Source organism: Helicoverpa zea, chromosome 7, assembly GCF_022581195.2.
Source record: "Helicoverpa zea isolate HzStark_Cry1AcR chromosome 7, ilHelZeax1.1, whole genome shotgun sequence".
Classification (NCBI taxonomy): Eukaryota; Metazoa; Arthropoda; class Insecta; order Lepidoptera; family Noctuidae; genus Helicoverpa; species Helicoverpa zea.
Window position 1 is genome coordinate 4,936,424 of NC_061458.1, and position 22,743 is coordinate 4,959,166.

The following is a 22,743-nucleotide window of genomic DNA, read 5'->3' on the forward strand; positions in this document are numbered from 1 at the left end:
ATGAGTTTAAATTTATATACCAGAGTAAACTAACAACGATTAAACTTTAAAACTAATATCAGATACGTAAATTATGAACAAAAGTGTAGAAAAGTTTAAGACAGTGTATTTGAAATACCAATTGGTAAATTACTACCAACTACGGATTTTCAAGTTATGGAAATAAATTACGTCAAGTGAAGGATTGCACCTACGAGATATATTGCTCTTCCCTCTCAGAAATGTTTGCGGAGAATTTTACAATATTATTTTTACCACATTACCTGCCACGGTGGATACATTATGCGGTGACATAATTACTTCAGATTTTAATTCATCCCACGTTGGACTGCTGCATAATGTATAATTGGAACGTTTGATGGCTGAACGAACAATTAATAAAACTTACAGGAATATTCAGTGCTCATCATTTGTGTATGGAATAAAGTCCATTATTTCTTGTCATGTATTCAACCGATCATTTCGGTGTCACATTAAAATGATACACTGGGTAAGTTTTAAAACTAATGAAAGTCACCCAATTTTATAAACAAAATTATCTAGAATCCCGTGATCATGGTCGGTGCATTCGGCTGAAACGTCGGGTAAATAAAAAGGTGTTACCTTTATAGTACATCGCATTTAAGTCCCGTTTATTTTTTTAATAAAATCTAATGTGAATCAAAGCAGATGTAAAAATAAAAACAAGTGTCGGCGCACCTCAGCGAGCAACCGCTATGGCGACCGAAGGGAGTGCTGCGGAGGCCGGGGCGGGGGCTGCCCCGGCTGGCGAGCCCGCGGCCGCGCTCCCTTCACTTCTCCCTGCGACGCGCTTGACCACGGGCACTTACTGGTTTTCTTGTTTATCTTGTAATTTTAACGGCATTAAAAGCCTATGTAATACAGTCCGCACAAAGTTTTATTTATGAAGTCCCGTTAGGGCTCCTACAGTTTGATCCGGCTCGAAGGACCAAACTGTAGTGCGCGGCCGCGGGCTCGCCAGCCGGGGCAGCCCCCGCCCCGGCCTCCGCAGCACTCCCTTCGGTCGCCATAGCGGTTGCTCGCTGAGGTGCGCCGACACAAGTTCCTTAATTTTTCCTCAGTACTATATTTTTTTAATAAAAAAGACGTAGTGAAATAGAACGAAGTCTCTATCTCTTTTCTCATAATCTGAGGATTCGACAAAAGACTATCTGCAAAATCTCGGGCGCAAGCCTAAATATTTCAGTACGTCCACGTTACTATCCTTTAACGTTCAATTTTGTACCCAAACATCATCAAAATAACCTTTTGCAGGTATAGTGTTGGATATGGTTCGATAATTAATTCTCACTATCGGGTAACCAATTAAAATGTATATAGTTTCATAGAATTCAATACTACCAGCCATTGTTTTTATATAATATAGATATTAGTATTGAGTTTCTCATTTTTTGTATGAAGTGATTAACAAGGCCAAAGAATTTAACTGACTCCTTTCAACCTCTTCATCTCAAAATGACGAAAATGTGAACCTTCCAATTTCGTTCATATTTTAAACGAACTTCCCTTATGATAATTTTACCCCACGCCGCAAGCGACATGATGAAACAATTCCATTTTATACACATTTTGAGATTCGTTTTATTTTCATTTATACAATTAAGCCTTAAGTAAGAAACTTTTTGATGTATAAGAAATAATCATGGAAGCATACAAAAAGACAAATTAAAAAACAAATTGAAAGTTGAAGGCCTAGTTATTTTGAAGATTTACAAACGGAAGCTAAGCCCATCTAATTGATTGAACTGTATGGGCAAGTATTATTTACTTAGTGACTAAACTTAAACAGGAACATTAACCCCGGGTCGCTGCTATCTGGATGAAAAGTACTAATAAGCATAAACAAACGCGGCACCAAAGCTCTATTGATCCCGCCCTGTTGTAATCTTGTAACCTGAAATCTGAAAACATTGTACTTATTAACAAAAACATTCATTGTATTTCTGGTAACACAAAGGGATATTTTTTCTGTAGCTATTTATAGAACTGTATTTGTAAGGCTACAGAAATATTTCCCTATTTCTCGAATTGGAACTTTGACGGCACTTGTGTAAAAAATAAACAGGAAATCCTTGCGTGATTCATGAGAAATCGGTTTCCATAATTATTATAAACTATGGAAAATATAAACAATACAAACTGTTTTAATTAATATATTGATTTAAAATACCTAAGGATTCTTTCCGTTCAGACAACCTTCATCAGGTCATAAACCATACTTAACTTTTCAAAAACACAGTTAACTTTATACAAAAGTACGCAGAAACCCATTAACCTCAACGTGACAATTATTATTTAAATCAAGATATTTATATTATAAACACAGGCGAAGGTTCGCCTGTAATTGCCGGATATTAAATCAAAATTGTTGTTGACCGTAGTTAATACCTACCTTGGGTGCCGAAGGGGGTACTTTCAGATGATTTATCAGCTATGATGTTTAACCTTTGGACAACTGTCAAAACATTCACATTAGTACGTGATCAACATTCTGAAACTTTGTACATACGATAGAAATGAATCGGGGTCGTTTACCATATTATGTAGGTATGTGTTTGGAACTTTTTTGTGAGATTAGTAACCTTTAAATGTTTGATTGTAATGTCATGTAATAAATGGAATGAAATATCTTTGGTGCAATATTGCAAACACAATTAAGTCGCTCCAAAGTTACTGGTCGAATATATGGTATAATATACTCTGTAGTTGTATGTACATAAATGCAAAAAGATACACGCAAAGCAAATTTTAATGTTTTCAATAAAAATATACCATAACTAATATTTATATTTTAAAGCCTTGATTTATTACTCTGGAGTTTATTGATACTAAATGACTTACCATTTTTGTTCTCCATCGCTGGAAGAGGCATAGCTGCGGGGAGGAAAAGTTCGTCAATCCTTTTATCAGAAATACTTCTTAGTATTATCTTGTCTATTTTACGAAGAAATTATTTTACAAAGAATCACGACGCGACTGTGTACATTTTTTGGAAATTATTATATTACGTGAATTAAAATTGATTGTTTTTCGTTTTCGTAAAAGGTATAAAAAAGTACCAATACTCACGATACAATTTAATAGTACCCTCGGTGTCACCAAGGGAATTTTTAGAAACACATTTGTAAGTCCCGTAATCGGAACTAGTGACTCGCCGTATCGCCAGCTTCAGCACTGATCGATAAGATCCATCTATCTTGTGCGGCTCCAAACCACCCCCTGTACATGAAAATGTATTTAGCATATTACAAAAATACAATACCTCGTTATGCGGGGAAGTTGCTGACTGAAATGTGTGGGCTTTTAAGCAATTCTCGCTGAAACATATAGGGTATATATGTCGGACGGCGCGCGCTATAATTTTGTAGTAACAATGGCTACAAACAAAATGTACATACGGACAAAACTTTGTAGTGCTTGTTGATGCAAAAAATTGCATACCTACTTCATTCTAGGCCCTAATTTTACAAAACACATAGTTATTAGTACCAGCTCGAGAACTCGATAAATGTTCACAAAAATATATTATGTTTAAAAAATATCACAATTTGTGCCATTTTTTGAATCAACGGTCGCTACACCTTTGCACAGTTTTTTAACACTTTCATTTTAACGAGAAATTACTTTTGAAAGGCGAGCTTTTAATTACTCGGCAGTTAATATCGACCAATTTTGTAACGGGACAGTAATAAACTGCATATTTGTGTGCACCAGTCTCGTGTGTAGTTCAGCTGGCTATCCCAAGAGGTCCACACGCTTTGAAATTTAAAGCTGGCCTCTAAGCGGATAAGATGCAAGCAGCCAACATAATTATAAGTTCATTTATATGTAGTATACAAGGTTCTGCTAGCGGGGTCACTCGTACCCATAGGGAATTCCCATGGACATAGAACAAAACCTCGATAAGTAAGCTACATGAATGATATAATTTTTCGAATCTGTGCATTGTACTCGTAGTTTTTGAAATAAGCATCTTCAAGCTAACGAAAAAACATTAAAAAATATATTTGTAAGTACAGATTAGTACAAACATAAAGGAATGAATATACCTATGTAGGTATATCTAACACAGAATATGTTTAATTTCCACACAGACACTCGACGCGGGTTTAGTTATGTTAAAGAAAAAACGAGAACAATTTCGAAGAAATAATTCCATTATATGTAAAATACAGCGCTCATACGTGCCTCAGTATAGTACTTTCAGCCAAAGTGGAAATATTTATGGTCCATTTCTTTTAATAAAATGCGGTATTCGCAGTCAATTTCGTAAAATTACTTTAGACGTCTAAACGTTGATAAATACGAACACATAAATAGCGTAAAAAAGAACCCAACAATTTGATATTTAAAGTTTTTTAGTAACAAAAATATGTAAAGACTGCTGAAGGAAATAAGCGCAGCGCACAGCATCGATGTGATTCTAAGCCGAACACTGTTAGTTTGAAAACAATCGTCGTACTCGTACATTGTAACGACTTAGCAAAGGAACTTGAACTTAAGACCTTTCAAGACGAACTTAGGCGACGTAATATGTTAATACTGGCACGTTTACTGCTGAATCCGTTGTTGCGAAAAGGTTAGACTGTCTGTTATGTAACGGCGATGCACTAAACATGTGATGCAGCTCTAATGTGATATAGATGGCTGCTTAAGCAGCTCTTGCAAAGTTTAAAACAACTCAAGTGAACCAGAACACATATTATCTCAAAACGCTTCGCTAAACGCGGCCTTACTCGCTACATATACCGCAAAAGATCCAAGAATAAAAAGGGATCATTAATCACATTCGCCCAGATTTTTACCTCGTATCACAAACACAGGCAACCATATTACAGCTAAAAGCACAATAAAAAAAATCAGACCACAAAGTCACAGCATCCCAAAAAGTTTGAGTCCACGCGCAAGTCCGAAATAAATTAGTTTTGCATTTTGCATCTCGTCGACTCGACAATCTACATACCTAAGTTTGCCTAAAAGCTTATGAAGCAAGTCTGTAATTGAAAGCTATTTCAGACTTTAACGAAATAATACTGGCTGTCCAAATATTACCATTTCAAAAGTCCCCATATCGATTTAACTGGTTGCACTAAGATGACTAGAATATTCTTGGGAATGACCCATAAACTCAGTCTTTAATAAAAAATTGCATTTATTTCTGTTGTGTTCTATTTTATTTCTGATTTATTATGTGTGCTTTCGATTAGCTACTCGCAAATTGCTATTGGGCCCACAGCGGCCACTAGATGCTGACAGGGACAATCGTGTTTACGTCAATGAAATTCCGACTGCTGCAGAGCTAATGGCTGTTTATTGTGGTAAGCTACTATCGAAACATGAGCACTGATTGTATTTTAGGTATTATCCAATGTGGGTGGAGGTTGGATTAAATTCTAAACACAAATTCCCCTGTATATCGTAAGATAACTAAATTTGGTAACGACCAAAACATGGCCGACATTATCTTTATTAATTTTGTAAATAGTATCCGGATTATACCGCTAAAGCTATTGATCATCGGCCTAGCCATTTCCCATATTGGTTCAGTTTTCAGTAGGTATAAGTTGACGTAGCTGGATAAGAAACAGTATTTTACATGATACACCTAGTACTGTACTTTTTTCAATGAAACAATGCATCATGCATCAGTCCTAACTTTTCTATCCCCAAGATAATAACTTTAATTTAAAAGTTTAAATCAAATTAGGACAACGTACAGTAAACGCGCATGCTGGTAACAAATAATAGAATAAAACATTATCTCGTAATGAAAATGTAAAAGTAATGAAAGTGTGAAAGTAAACAAAGGATTTGTTAATTTTGTTCTAACAATGGGAACAAGCAAAGCTGCATGAAAGCCAGAATATACGATACTTATTATTTTAGGTATAACACCAAGTTTTATGTTCATCATATCGTGGAACTAGTTACGTTTTGAATATTCATTTTAATTGGTCGCTAAACGTAATCTATGAAATATACACTCGAGGCCAATTAACTTGGATTAGTGACAAAAATATTAAAATGGATATAAACTTTGGATTTCCTTAAATATGCATTAATTTCTTGCTATATTTAAGGAATGTCTAGACGCGCCTTTCCAAAAAGTAAAGTGGCTATTAAGAAGTAAGTGGGTTTAATCCTCCAAATTCAAAATGAACAATATTTTTTTGTAAAAAACCAAATTTTTACTTCATTAAGCTAACTCTTGTAGCTTTGAAGATGTTACAAAATTTTGCAACTGACCCGATTCTATGGCACTCCACTGTAGCAACGTTTCAGACGAATATTTGTTTTAATTGGCCACTAAACGTAACGTATATTATGTATAATTTAAGTGAGTGCTGGCATAAGCTCAGTTTGAACGTCCAAATCCGATGCGGGTGGAGATACATGAGGCCGATTTGTGTGGGCTTTGTAGAAATGTGGCTTATTAAGATAATGAGACCCTTCATACTATGAAGGTTAGTGAAAGAGAATGGTTGTTAAACTTGTAAAACAATAGGTCCTATTTAAAATCTGAAATAGCATACCCTAATGTCGGGGTTATGGGTTATTACAACTTATTGTAGTGTGTTACAAAATTAATTGAATTATATTCTCATGAATTTGTTGATGCGCAGACTATTACCAGAGTACATGGTATTTTATAAATCCGTCATGAAATAGCATAAAAATTATCATTTGCGAAACTAAGCAATATAATGATGTAGTTAATATTTATGATAATAAAACTACGTTTCTTTAACAAAATCGTCACCATACAAACCAGCTATGTCACCAATGAAGGTTGCCAGAGCTGTGGATACAAGGCAAAACTAAATAAAGCAAGACTCACCAACAGGGACGATCTCGCCGTTATCTCTGCTCCAGTAGCTGACTGGTTTAGGATAGGCCTCCGTCTCACATTCCAGCACTAGCTCGGTGCCGAGCGCCGCCCCCACTAGCTGGTTCCTTATTGTTATTACTGGGGGAACTAGGAGCAAAAATGTACATAAATTAGAAGTCTGCCTACTACATCGTCAAGCCAGTACTTGGAACTATGAAATTGATTTGACCTTTGATTTTTATAATAGGTAGATTTTTCAAAGCCCACTTAAAATAAATTATGAATAAGCAGTATTTTTTTTCTGTCGTGTTTTTTGAGCATCTTTGTTTTTCTTGTTAACATTTTCTGGTTAGATAAAAAAAATCGTATAAATACGCGGATATATAAAGTTGACTGGCCCTATATTAATCTCGTATTTCTGTGTGCTGTTCGAATGGAGATTCCTATCAAACTCAGTTGCACACACGTAATCCTATATCTCAAGAGCAATTACATACAATTAGTCAACAATTTCCGATTACAATTTCAGCGTCTAATCTAATGGTTAATTATACAATCAGCATCACTGTAACTTGATAAGACATTACTATGATAAGATTAAAGTTCATTCTGAGAATAAATAAGTAGGAACCAGTGAATGTAAGTTAATGAAGATGTATGTAAGTTGCAGTAAACCTTTGTTATATAGGGATAAAGACTTGTTTGTATATTTACCTATCTCATAAAAATATTGCGTGATAGAATTCATTCATATTCGAAAGGGAATGATCCCTAAGAGCCATTTTATTAAATTAGAATATAATGAAAGTACAGTACATAGCAACATACACAGTCAAAAACCAGCTAAACTGTATAGGTATGTTTACGAAGATTTCCAAAAGGTTTTCATTAAATTTTAGCTTTGTAACTAGCAGATCCTAGTTTCCAAAAGTCATATACATTTTCCTCTATTTATTTTTTTATTAAAATATTATACTCACACTGTACAGTAAGCATGATTCTCTTGCTGACCGTCGGAGGCACGCCGTTTGACGCGATGCATAGATAAGCCCCCGCATGTTGTCTCGTCACACGACTTATATTCAGCTCTGGGCCTTCAAATGACGTCACTACAACAAAAGGAGACAAATAAATAACAGCAAAAAGCTTTTTTCTGCTTTACAATAACATGAGGTGCACGGACATCCATTGTATCCCCATTTATCTGATCTAGCAATTAATTACCATGGACATAAAATCTTAAAACCTTTTAGATGCTACCTACTGAAAATTATTCGAATGCCTGTGAAAATGCCTCTATGAACAACAAAATTTGCATTGACATCGACCTTACCAATTGGTTTCGACTATTTGCAGAATAAAGTTACGACTAATTACTAATTAAATAACATTTACAATACATATTGTATTATTTCATCAGGCTTTTATCTCCTTTATTAATATTCTTACATACCTAAAATAAATATTAACTTTACATAAAAAATAGATATGTGAAACAACTTTTGATACTAACTGTCCATGTACAACGTTAGGCACAAACTTAGTCATGCGAAGTAAACAGTTCAGTGTTCGCATCTTGTTTGTGTTTATAACGGCTATATTTAGAGTTTGTGTTTACATAAATACCTACATACACTTAATTAAAGACCTTAATATCATAGTAGTCATATGAAGTTGCTAGCATATACAATGCCTACAATGGTATATGACATTGATAGCTCAGTCTTATATGATACTGCAGTTTTTAAAGGAAAGACTGTTATCTGATTTCTATTTCATTACCAAAAATATATGTAAATGTAAATGTAGCTTGACAAAAGCTGGTTCATGACTTTTTTGATTCCAATTGCGATCTCTACAGCTAGGTCCTATGGCTTAACGTGCCATATTGTTCACCCAAACCCAGATCGACCACACTAATCATATCTGTTTCTACAGTCTTTGAACCGGTGTGCCTGTTATTTAGCCCCGATCTCACTCAAATATCAAACAATACAACGTCAATATAATAACTCGACAAGATCGCGCTACATTGCTGCTAATGCTCAAACAGTGTTTACCTTGCATGCCATCTGAGATGGTAATAGGTTTGGAATGTTCTCTTCTCCAAGTAATTTGCGGATGCGGTGATCCTGTGGCGGCACATGTTAAATTTATCGAGGCGCCTTCTCGCACCGTTTGGTCTGTGCTTGTGCCTCGGTCGAGGATATCCGGAGGTACTGGTGGGAAAACAAATTATGTTTAAATTGGTTATTAAATGTAAGATATTTTTGTGTGCTAATCTCTATTCATTTAAATATTAATAAATATTTCAATTAAAATATCTTAACCACATCTAGCAGCTGCGTGAACAATAAACTGAAGAGTTTGTTCTTTAAACAATCAATATTAGAAATCATAAGGCTTAGCTACAGCTACTAAAATTATAAACTCATGTTTAAGATTTCTCTAAAACTTAGTTCGACTGGAAATTAGAAGTGTGGGTAGTCTCTAAGCTTTTTGTTTACGAGACCACTTTGCATTAGCATATTGTAGAATCTAAACCTTTCTTGGAATATAGGTACCATTTACTTCTAAAACAAAATAACTTCTAAGTATATTTTAGCTGAACGTCATCATTTAAATACAAAGTAGTCATTTATGAAATTAATTATTATTTATCTGTGGTGCAATGACTTTGGTTCGTATTAATTAAAATAAAATAATAATTACCTATAATATAGTATATCTTACTTAAAATATTTACTAGGCAGTTCTTTGTATTCCCAAAATAATACGAATTTAACTTTGCCAAGAGGTATCGCTTGAATGTGGACGACTTTGGCATTATGTACATAATAATATGTAACTAGCCTCCGCCAGCAGGTTTACCCGCATCCTGCGGCGGTTCCTTCGCATATCGCGATAAACTGGCCCATTAGATCCTGAGATTAGCACGTTAGCTTTACATATTAGTCATTATACCTATACTGATTGCTAAAAACAGAACACAGAACACTCACCAACAATATCCAAATACCCAAGTTGCGACTTCATGGGGTCTGTGTTAATCTGACACATGTACCATCCTCTGTCCGTCTCCCGAAGCTCCCTGATATGGAGGAACCAGGTCCTGTGGTCACTATGCGTCACCCCCACTCTTCGACTCCTCGATATCACGTGCGTGTGTATTGTAAGAATAGTCTGCGTGTCCACTCGCAGCCACGCCACCTATTACCAAAAGTTTATGGCTTTTTAAAAAACACCATTACGATTACGACCAGCCTATTATAAAAATCACAATTCACTCCTGACAAAGCGACGTTCAAGGAGTTCGGTGCTCATACGCAAACATCGATTGAAAAACTTTTTTCAAGTTTCGAACGACATTTTTAGGAGCAACGTTGATATACGATACTGTTGGTACATGTTAGGTAGTACATTTTTGCAAAGGATTCAGTTCGTTCAAAATTTACATTCATAGGTACCTAGTATTGAAAAATATATCCACTAACTTTATATGCCGTAAATGGACGCATATTTGATAAAAGAGGTAAGTAATTAAACTAACCTTAAAATATGTGCTTTTACAAACTAAGATCTTGATAATGTCTAGCTCACACATAACTTCGACATTCGATGTAACATTAAAAGCAGTCCTATGTACTTATCTATTCTTACGCCAATTACCATTGATTTGAAATCGCAATCACAAACTGTCGCGTCACTCTGCTAACTATAGTTCTCTCATTCCTTATTTATGAGATAGATAACCTAGGAATTACAATATCATTTTAGAAGATATTATTAGAGAAGTTAAGTTTTTTAACCGACTCCCCAAAAAGAAGGAGGCCTTCAATTAGGTTTTTATTTTTAATTTCTCAAATCTTTTATGCTGTTTGTATCCCCCAAATCATTTCACCCTTTCCTCGTCATTTTAAGAAGTAAACTTGTTTACATTTTATTGTTATCCCAATTTCTGAAAGCAGAAAAATTCTGTCAGTAATTTCACCCTAACTTCATCTTAACTTCGAAGTTTTTAGCAGCTTGCTTCAGATAGAGCAAGTTTAAGGAAAACTGTAAGAAGGAGTCTGTACGATCTAAATCCTATAAGTATGCTCTTATTTAGCATAACGCTATATCTCAGTTGTTACGGCACGAGATTTTCAGATTCACTCTTACTCGGCTTTTCACTTAAATGTATAGTATTTCTGTTAAGTGGGTATAACATTATAATTTTTGATTTTACAGACGCATTTACAATATTACATCTAACATTTTATAATCCAGATTTTTTTTTAATATGTTAGAGATATTTCCAATAAATTAAAATGCGCGTTTAAAATGGCTTTTGGATTTCAAGAGCCACCATAAAGGCGACCTATCAGAATCACTCTTTTGTTTGCTGCTGTATACCGTTTTCAACGCTCACGATTGTTTCTAATATTCTAACTATCTCTGGTTTTACTCTAGTAAGCGAATAAACTGAAAGACAGAATATTGGGAACAGTTGTTAGCTAACACAAAATACACACGTAACAAATTATCTATTTACTTTCATTTTAATTCATTTGGAACACACCAACACCAACTGAACTACGCTCAGTATTAACCATTACATATTTTAAATAAATAAACGTACCAACAACACTAATATCTTCAGTACCATCCAAGTCATTACCAACTGGTACTTATTAACCAATAATATACAAAAAAGTACCAATATTACCTTATAAGTGGAGAGGTTGTGTACGGTGCAAGCGAGTATCGCTTCTCGGCCGAGAGGCGCGGTCACATTTGCTATCGGCGCGCTGAAGCCCGGCTCGTCTGAAACAATATCTGTATTTATTATGCCTGAAGTTATTCATTGTATTGTATTGTTATTGTACCTTAAAGTAGGTGTAACTTATAAGTCAAACTTCGTATACAATTTAAAAATAGGCATAACTTATGGGTCAATCTTTTGTTTTAAGACTATGTAGTTGAAACGTACTTAGGTAAAGCAATCGGCCAAAAGACATGCATTGCCATCCAGCGTGGCAATGCAGCCAGCCTTTTGGGCACGATCCCAGCTGACAGCGATGCGGATGAATATTTTGATACTTAGTTTTTAATATTTCCCTATCATAAATTGTATTGAAACTGTATTGAATAAAGACACTATTTACGGTAAAGCAATTAACATATTGTATGAATATGCTTATGATTTGGTAATTTTTAGGTACCTAGTACTAGCCTTCTCAGTCAGAGATAAGCCTATCTGTAACCAGGTAGGTAGTTGAAAAACCCAAGATAATGTTGATAGTAATACCAAATCAAACAAATAGCATGACAACGACAAAATGTTGTCGGATTCAAGCTCCATGTAACAGCTATACTCAGCTATAAACCGGGTACAAATTCAGAACCACAAGTCACGGTTGTAAAAATCGATTCCGCAAAAAAGTACCGTTATACTGCAGCCAATCGTCGTGTAGTTACTGAAACTTTATTTATGAAAAGCTTTTTTCGATTACAAACACTTTTCAACAAAAACTCCCAATGTTTTTGCCTTTAAATGTCAATTATTACTTAATAGAGACAATTAAAAATTCACGGCCACGATTATATAAAACTGTATTTTAAGCTTTATTTTCGTAGAATGAAAAGACAAAATGATTGATTTTAATAAATTGATATTAAAGGTCAACCGGCAACGTCGAATAAGGACTAAAATTAATTCTGGTTGGTGCTTCAAAATCCTACTTGGCTTAGGATTGTAATTTGCTTAAGCGTCTAGTAGCCACGAAATTGCATAATAAGGAGTTTATATGCGGTTGAGTGGCTAGAGTGGTCGTTTTTAGCATAAAATTGTATACGTAGTAGGCAGAGTTATTACCAAAAGACAGGCTCATTTTGCCGGTTATGATAAGGTCCCATGATATGAAGTTGTATTTATACTTAGTCGGGCACAAATCTAAGTTCTAGGTACTAAAAACTTCCAAAATTGTCAGAAATAAACAACGATCAGAAAGACAATAATAATGTACAGTCGCGCTTGCGATCAATGAAACAGTTTTAATTCTTTCACACATTGGTTTATTTACAAGGAAACGTCGTCGAAATACAACTCATTTAGGAACATTTTTGTACGAGTTCTCACAAACTTACAGCCATAAATCAAATGTATCGTGTCTTTTATTTTCAAGTCGGAGAATAGATTTGTTTTAATGTGAACGGATATGTAAGGCCGTAAAGATACAAATATTAGTAACACCCCGCTCCTATAAATGTTGATGTTTTCACCTTTTGGGAAATCGCGTGCGGTACCTACCAACAACACGACTGGAAATTTTAATTAAATTTAACCAATTTTGTAAAGAACGTTTATTCAAAAGGTCTTATTGATTCAACATGTTGCTGCCTGATTAAAATATTCAGCCATATTTTTTTAAGAAAATCTTGCCTATTATTCTTTTTGAGGCCTTTGACTACAAATGAAACTACCAAAATATTGAGTGAAAATCTTTTGTTTCAATTTCTTATTATAAAAGCTAGAGTCGAGTTTGTTGCCTAATTATGAATTTAAGTGGAGCGGTGTATATGATTAAGGCTCGTCTTACCAGGTTTGTAGCATAAATTATATGCTCTTCGAAATGCTAATACATGAACACATATATGATACGTAGGTAATACAGTTAATTAAATCTAAGGAGTTTTGCAGTAAATGTGAAAACCACATTGTTTATTTAACAAGTTCAAAAAGTTGATTGATTTAATTCGTAGTTAAACTTATCTGATTAACCTTAAGTACTTATGTAAATCAGAAATTAAATATTAGGCTTCATCCGCTTTCACAGTTAAACCACTGCCGCTGAAGAACAGAACTGCCACGGGAAATGAAGTTGTTTCACAATCAACTCTGTTACTAGCCGTCTCTGGAAAACTGGTAATGATGATAATTAGAACGTAACGGGTATAAACCTGACACGCTACTAACTAATTGGTCAGTGGGTGAAACGTAGCGCATCCATTGGCGTGAGGTCACATTTCATCCAATGCTGCTTTTAAAATTTACTACATGCGGATTTCAGAGGGTTTTTTTCTCAATATTTGATGGGGTGATTGTAGTCATACAATTTAATTTTCAAATTAGGTGAATAAATTAAATATGTATCTGTAGGAATGATCAATGGATATTCAATGTGAAATTTTAATTCACTCTTCCACGCTTTAGATAGCTAATCAGTAGTGGATCACTATGCTTACAACATTTATTTGCCTACCAGAAATTCAGAGCTGAATAAACTTCAAAACTATATTTCGACTAACTGACTGTTAGTGTTAAAGTTTAAGCTAATAGGAAATAATAATTTTAAACTAATAATTCAAGAATTGAGGTCAAAGTAGCCTATTTTGCCAAGCCGCAATGAGTTTGGTGAAGTACGTCTTACGCGATCTCATAGAGAGATAGTGTTAAGTTCCCAACAGTGGGATTGTAAGGTGTAATACAGACCTTACATCAAAAAATCAATAATCAAAATCGTTCCTATTCCCCTACAAAGTATTTAAGTTCAGTCTTTGTAGCACACCTTCACTTTTTTATGTAATAAATTAATGCAGACGCAATCACATATTATCTTGTTTGGGTACTTACCGAGTTTTTTCTGGCGACGTTGAATTGAATGTTTTTTTTTTCGTCCTACAAATCACATTTGTGTTATCAAGTTATCTTTAGTAGAATAATTAAAACGTATAATTAAAGGTTGTCTGTAAGCGATCGCTTTTTGCGATAAAATCCATTATGTCAGCCTATGTTAATTTTTCTGGCGTAATATACAAAAATGTTTGATATACTTACATGATAACAGATATTCGATATTAATGTTATGAACAACATTTTAACACAGCTTAAGTCCCCAAATTAATTCAATGTGACCTTTAAATAAAATGTCATAATTAATGATCTACTAATCATGAAGTACCACAATATAATATTACTTATCAAAACTTTCGATTCCGAGTTTAGTGACCTATAATGATAGGTTGGTAAACCCCTAAACATTGTGAATATTTATCGAGGCCCGTACTAAGGTAAATTTTCTTTTTCCTTTTCAGTTTTTTAGTGTATAGCGGTCGTCAACGTGGTCGAATACATCTAGAGAACAGTTATCCCTAGAGGCTGTGTTTGAAAAAGGTGGTAAAAAACGGTTTGATTTTTTCCACTAGGTCGCTATGTAAAACAGTTTCAGGCTGTGAACGCGTGCTTTATCGACGGTCAGTACAGAGTTGCGTGCTTCAGGCAAAAATAAATTGATTCCGAATATTTTGTAACCGAGATATTTTCTAACATTGTATTTTGTATTGTGTTGGAAAAATTTGTGGTATTGCATTTTTTAAGATTTATAAGCCTAACATTTTAGTCAAATGTAATCGTAATGCGTGATAAATGCAGCAGGTTTTATTTGTCTTTACCAAAATTGAGTACGATTTCAAGTAAGCTATAACATGCAAAGTAGTACTACGTTGAATAAAGAGAAGATTGCCAATAACATTTATATTTCCATAGGTAAGATTATTAAAAACGGAAAGCTTCAATCAATACAGCTTAAAACTATTCCTAGAAAATTTGCAAGCCGCATTTCATATTCTGTTATACTCAAAGCTATTATCAGTATAATGCGATAAGGTGCTTACCTTAAGAAGGTTAGTGTGTGACATGAATCTCAGCGGTAATGCCAAAATACCCTTTAATAAACTGTGTTGTTTTTATTAAATTAGTTCCGTAGCACGCGACACACGAAACCAAAATATTACGTAATCAGGTCAAAACTGACATACGTACGATTATTATAATTTAGAGCTTTTCTTTTTATTTCTTAGAAGCTTTTTAGTCAAATGACTCATAAAAAGTCTGGGTATCTAAAAATAGCGCTTGTGATATATCGTAAAGCATTTCTTTGTTGATAAACAGAATGTACGAATGTAGATATAGTTCATTCTAATCGGATTCAATTACAAAGGTTATTTGTCAAAAAATCGAATAGTATGGAGAGGCCCAATTAAATAATTTATATCTAGACTTAAAATATCACCAACCTTTAAGAAAAATCCTACCTATATTTAAATTACCAATATTAGTTCTATAAGAATCCACGCAAAAATAGACTTACCGATCTAAATGATACTACCAAGAAATTATTATCATAAATACTTAGCGGCCCACGTAAAGTACAAAATGGCGAAGATTTATGATTAATCGACGTTGAATGAAGTCCTATCATAACTATGCGACGCTTTCAACCGAAGAGATAAGCTATTAACTTGAGTATACAAATGTTTGTGTCCGATATAACATTAATTTTGGACAACTATAAATAAATCATCGTTGTAATAAATGATATGATTAAGTTATTTTTTTACTTGACCTTATACTTATGGAGTTTGCGTTTCAAATTCAAAGCATGCACTCAACCATATCCTCAACTATGGCTTATTTTGAAAGCAGCAAAATCTACTATTTAAGTAGTTAGGTAATAATCCTTAAAGTGTTTTAATTTGGGTCTAAAAAATGCGAACATTATAACCATCCCAAATAAATCGTCCCTTTGGGTGAAAACATATTTTCTACACCTCATTTCAAAATTAACTCGTTGGCTTAAAAACAAAACTTCAGGAAATCACAGAGAGACTAGGGACAATCACATATACATTAGAAATTATGTGTAAAGTTAGTAATTTATTTCAACCGAGAGACTACGAGCAGAATAAACTTTCAAAGTCCCTTATCGGTGAATTTTAGAATGAAAATGTGTCACGTTAATACTGCGCTCAATACTAACTGTAACCGACGAACTACGGGGAATTGAATCTATATTGGAAACCAAGCTGAAATCACGCCACTAAATAGCTAATAAACAATCGACGTAATAGAAACTTGTGCCATAAATACTGCGGCTATATAAATCCTTGACAGCACAATTTGATTTAATGTTTTCTAAATGGCGCTATAGTGGTTGATATTGTTAAAACTAGGCTTGTTAAACTTCCGACGTTGTCACTGACAAATTAGGAACGCGCCCCGGCGAACACCCTGCCCTACTAATTGACTGCACGTCAAGTTTCACCGCGATAAACCAAATACAAACCAAAAACTGATTCGTTTTAGATTCACACCTATTTAATGTGATTTAGTGAATTAGATCGGTGGAATTGTGTTTATTTGGTGTTATGTTTTATGCGTGTTGTTTTAGCTTTGTAATTTGAGAGATGACGTTTAGTTTTGTTGAATTGGAATAAGTAGTGGCAACAAATTAATGATAACATTATCAATTAGTAATTTAGAGATTTATGTTAAATCTAAATACAATGGTAATTCAAACTGCAGAATACAAAAGGTTAATAATTACTTACGCTTCTAAAACGTGTTTTTCGTGAATATATTTGAAATAAAACTTGTAGCTACTGCTGCGGTCATTTAAGTAGCAAAAATAAAAATTTCAGAAACAAAATACATTTATAAAATTTTGGAACACTGAATATTTTAAGTTGACCGCTACTTTGAGTACCGACCGCAAAATAAAGTAAGGTATTTATGTGGTCAGAAAACGGAAATACTCTGTGGTACGAAACCCTACATTGTTATGGGTCTAACACGCAGTTGTACGGTATAATATTTATTATGTAATATATGTAAATGTCTGACAACGGATCCCCTAATTCAATGTGTCGCTCAAAATGCTCAGAACAAGGTTATTTCATACTAGTTTTGGCCTGGTAATACGTTCGTATTAAATGCATATTAAGACAACCCGCACACGGCGGCGTACTAAACAGTTGGCCGACAGTCGATCGATGGCTGGCATATTTAAAAAAAAGAAAATCTTCAAATCAAAGTTTCAATAATTATTAAATATCTAGCATTCATCTCCATACTGATTTATGAGCCCAAACTAGCTATCGGTTGACTAAAAGTTTGCAATATGGAGGTAGGTATCCTCAATGTGGGCTAGTATAAAAGATTTTTCTATTTACAAGTTCTATGAAAAGTTAAACGAATAAGTACATGTGATCCTGACCCGCCAAACTACCATAGACACAACGTCAGTTGCTCCGAAATCGTCGGTTTAATATACATAGTTGCATAACAGCGGTGATTACATGCAAGTTCGCAAATGGCTCGTCCTTACATAGCAATGCAAGCAATGCTTACACCGCCAGTTTGATAGACTTACCCGGACTAATGGCGGGTAAGCCCTGTCTTTAGAACACCCTACGTTCTCTTACACGAAAGTGATAGTTGATAGACTTTGATAACTTAGCATTTGAATATCATAGACAGTGTTATGTTTTCGATTGTAGTTGCGTAGAACTTTACGAATTTGCATTTTATGTAGTTTAAAATAAAATACGTGGTGTGCGATGAAGTGTGGTAAAATAATATTTCCAAATCAATGTTAGTTACTTTGTTAGCTTGAAGTTATTGACAACTAGTTATCGTTAGCGGAAACGTCCCACGTCCCGATGTAACTATGTCCCATAGTTACATCGGGACGTGGGACGGGTTGGATAAAAAATGTCTCGTATATTATTCTAATGGCACTTGGATAAAAAATATCTCGTATATTATTCTAATACACAAGCTATATTACTGCCAAATCCATTCATCAGTTTTTCGTTAAAAAGTTATGAACATACGTAGATACATTGAAACACGCTTACAAACTTTTAAGTTAAGAATATTACTAGGATAACTAAATGAAGCTTCGGAAACCACGATTTTGTTCGGGCAATTCCTTTGCTATTAGAAATCTACCCAAAAGTTTAGTTTCTACGGCAGAATGGAATAAATCGATGTGCTAAATTCTGGTTCCTAGAATGCGCATTTGAACTATTCGTAGAGATTATTTATTATAGAATTTTTAATTCCCATGCTATTATAAAGTGAATAAATCAAGAAATATTAAATAAACTGTAATAGAGAAGATTGATATGTGGTTTGATGTTATCCTTTACTGGATTAAGTTAACGCAGCGCGTTAAATTAAAGTTCTCGCGGTAAAGGTTACCCGGCTTCCGGCAGATCACGGAACACCTACACATGATTCAAAAACAATAGGTATGTATAGCTTACACATAACACATAAAAATACTATCAAAATATGAATGTTTTACTCAAATTTTCAAGAAATAAAACGTCAATCATGTGGCGTAGAAAATGTATATTGACGTTATTTTTAGTTGTGTCCTAAGTTGAGCAAGTTAAACGCGTGAAGTCAGGGTCTATCTATCAAGTTGTATTGACAACTCATTTTGAATGGACAATGGACATCCACAAGAATGATACGATAGATACGAGTAGATAGATAGATAGTTTTAATATGAACACAACGTGTTTGTTCACTAATAAAAATGGGCAAAAACAGTATGTTTACAAGAATGCACAAAAATTCAGACAGACTTACAATCAAACTTTACTCGTTATTCCTTTCAAATAAAATAAAATGAAATAAACACTGTTATTACAATAAGAAATGTTGTTACCGTAAATATTGCATGGATAGATCATATATCATTCAATCAAAATAGTTTACATTTCAAAAGGAGGTTAGTTAGGTGCTGTATTAAACTATCTGTATTAAACTAACTGTAGAAACTTTGTTTCTATTGCCAATACATTGAAGTTATTGTACTTTCGTTGATATTGTTACCAAAAAAAAATGTTAGATAGGAAACAGCTAAAAATTGCACTGACTTTCTAAAGTTTGTTTTGGGCATTTAGTGGGATTTTATGATTCTGGAAAATAGTTTTTATTTAGTTCTGCATTTTGGATTTGGAACTCATTCGTAGAATTTTAAAATATTGTTTCAAGTGTCATCCCTCAAGTTTTAAAATACATTTGAGCGATTTAATTATGTATTTACAATCGGAAGAATAAAATGCGTAGGTTGCATGTTGCTTTCTGTTATAAGAAATAAATTAATGTAAATAAAATTTACCTAAACAAAAGTGACTTTAGAAATCTCTTCCTTAGATATTTTCTTCTATGTTTTTATACCTGGCTTTAATCTGTCTCCGAGTAAGCGTGTCCTAATCCTAATTAATATTTTATTTAGAATGAAAATAACGCGGAACCTTGTACTTAAGCTTAGACAATGTAGGCTAGTTTTTATCGGCGGGTAGAGGCAAAACCGCGGGAAAAGCTAAAATCATATCCAAACAAAATCTTTTTTTTATATTAATTAGTTTTATTCGAAACCAAACGCTTATTTTCCTTCATCATTGTTAACATAAATTACGACTAGAAATAGTGGTGCCCTACATGAATATTTAATAATATATCTATTGTTTACAAAGTACCGTAATTCTATGAAGTTCAAACTAGAAGTTAGTAGATAGGTATAGTTATCACAATTTAGTAGAGTATCCTGATTCATATTCTGGATCTTTCTACATTACATAATATGCTACTAGCTGTTTTCCCGCGGTTTCACCCGCGTCTCATGAAATCTACTTCTGGTACCTGGATAAAATTTAGCCTATGTTGGAATAGTCTAGCTTCGTACTAGTCGAGTAGTTGCGGAGCCTTAGGATACAAACAAACAAAAAAAGCGTCTTCTTATTGTGTAGATAAGCAATTTTAATGTATTTTGTTTCGGAGATAGATTAAAAGTAAAAAAAAAACAGATAGCTTTTATTATAAACAACAGAACTAGTTTGCACGTTTAACAATAAATAGTACATACAAATCTGACATTATTTTATTTAATTGTTGTGTAAACCACGCTCATTATTTTCCTGGTTTGTGTATTCAAATTTCAGTTTCTAACACAGTTTATTCGCTAGCACAGTTTTCATGTGGCTTAAGCAAGGTCAATGACACTTCTTCGTTTTGATATTTAACTCGTAAGAGAGGATAATGCGGTCTTTAATGCAATTAAACTTTCAGCTGCATTAAAGTTCATCATATGCTATGATTTATTTTCAAAGAATGTGTACTTGTAGTACCCACACATAGATGGTGTAAGAATTTTCCCGCGTTTTTACTAATTGTGTCCATTATAAATATTTCACGGCTCCTCTCATGTGGAGAAGGAATGAACAAGAAACAATTGAAAAGCAGATTATATTCGATAATGCTCTCAAATTATACATTGATTCTTGCCTGTATTGGAATAGAAAAATTAACAAAAATATAGCAATCTCATATAAAACCTATTCAGTAGCTTCCTTGTGGAAACGTAATACAGTTTCTTTTCCACTTAAAATAACTATGACCACATGCAATACCATTTCTTTAGCCGATAAAAGAGATATTGTTACCTCAAAACCTGGTTTTATAGTAAGTAAAGGGGAGATAATTTAAAGAGCACGTAATTATAATAAAGTAAGTTCGCCTGAACGCTTTTATATTGGTCATAAAGTACACGCTATGTTATAGCACTGCTGCATTCTTGTTTGCAGCTTAATTTTATACTGTGAACAGAAACCTGAAGTGAATATTGGTCCAATGAAATTTTTAAATAATGGTTGATTGTTTTTAGCAGAAGTGTGGGAATTTTTAGTTGAAATTTTGTTATTTTTTTTTTTACCTACTATTTTTGTGATTTAGTCAAACGAAGGTGTTATACTATCGTTAGCAGTTATTACAAATAAATATACTCACGAGTGGTAGCGTCCGTAGAAGCAGCAAATAGCCAATCCAAAAGAAACAGTGCCATTAACATTTTTCCACTTTTCCATATACACAGTCTATATAGTAACATCATCGTGATTGCAAAGTTTTATATTTAGGTATTTCAACAATTTTGACTCCAATATTGTTGTTTGACTTAAAATATAATCAACTTATTTCTGTCCCACGTTGGGCGCCAAATCAAATTTAGTGTAAATAACCATCCTGATCAAATAATTCGTCAACATGTCACCATAATTGGTCACAAACTAGTTATGACGTATAACAGCGGGGTTATTTCGGAGAATGACAAAATTCGAAATAAACAAACTGAAACATAAAACCTGCGGTAAATTTTCTTTCAGATTGCATAGAACACACGCAAAAAAGTGATTAAGGAGGCGGGCAACTTAGAAAGTACGTAATGTTTTCCCGAAATCCCGTGAAAAGTTTGATACGAGACTTGAGGCGGGCGAGCAGCACGCGACCGTCAACGTCGACGGCTTCGAGATAACTGTTGCAGGCGAGTTATACCGGTGCCGGCAGAAACCGACACCTCCTCCATATCGCCCTCTCTTTCACACAAGGTGGGCACGCTTTTAATTCATTAACCTTCTGATACTGACATTTCTTTTCATAAGAAGGAAAAGTACTCAGTTTATTGGCTAACTCGTTTTCATATGGTCTACCAATCCAAGCAATTCGGATGGCAATTATGACAGAGGGTACTGCAAAAAATAAATATTTTGCACAAAAAATACAATAGGTATACGAATCATTGCATCCTTTAATTTATAATAAATGCTTTTTGTTTTCTCTGTAACAAAAAGCACGAAAATGTAAGATTACAATGTTAGAGCTTTGTGAACAAAACCTGCATGCTATGTGCGGGATGATTACTTTTTAATGATAAAATACTGTTTAAACTTAAAAAATTAAAAGGTACATTTTTTTGGCAATTTTTTTTGTAATCACGTGGAATGCAAATGTTTTTGATGTCATAGTAGACTTTTAAGTAATTTAAGTATACCTAAATTCTAGTACATAAGATAATGAGTTTAATATTGCAGACTTTTGATATCATTTAGGTAATGATTTCTATGAACTGTATTTAATTATATTGCAAAGTAATCTTCAATTTTATAAAATTAATTTTAAAACTTTTTATTTAAAAAAAAGAACTTATGTAAAGATGCTATTTATAAATGTACAATTCCAGGACTTTGCTCAACAATCACTTATTATTGGAACTGAACGTACC

At 33.8% G+C, this 22,743-nt stretch overlaps 1 protein-coding gene across 1 annotated transcript; it reads right to left on the reverse strand.

Annotated features, from left to right (window-relative positions):
* Positions 1-1,048: 1,048 nt before the first annotated feature.
* On the reverse strand, positions 1,049-21,832 carry LOC124631814 (neurotrimin-like). Its single transcript, XM_047166423.1, has 10 exons — positions 21,474-21,832; positions 11,559-11,656; positions 9,853-10,060; positions 8,911-9,069; positions 7,831-7,959; positions 6,860-6,997; positions 3,091-3,240; positions 2,863-2,895; positions 2,414-2,476; positions 1,049-1,922 (listed from the first exon to the last, which is right to left on the reverse strand). The coding sequence occupies exons 1-10, from the start codon at positions 21,574-21,576 to the stop codon at positions 1,816-1,818; spliced, it is 1,188 nt and encodes a 395-aa protein (XP_047022379.1). The 5' UTR covers positions 21,577-21,832; the 3' UTR covers positions 1,049-1,815.
* Between the last annotated feature and the right edge of the window lie 911 nt (positions 21,833-22,743).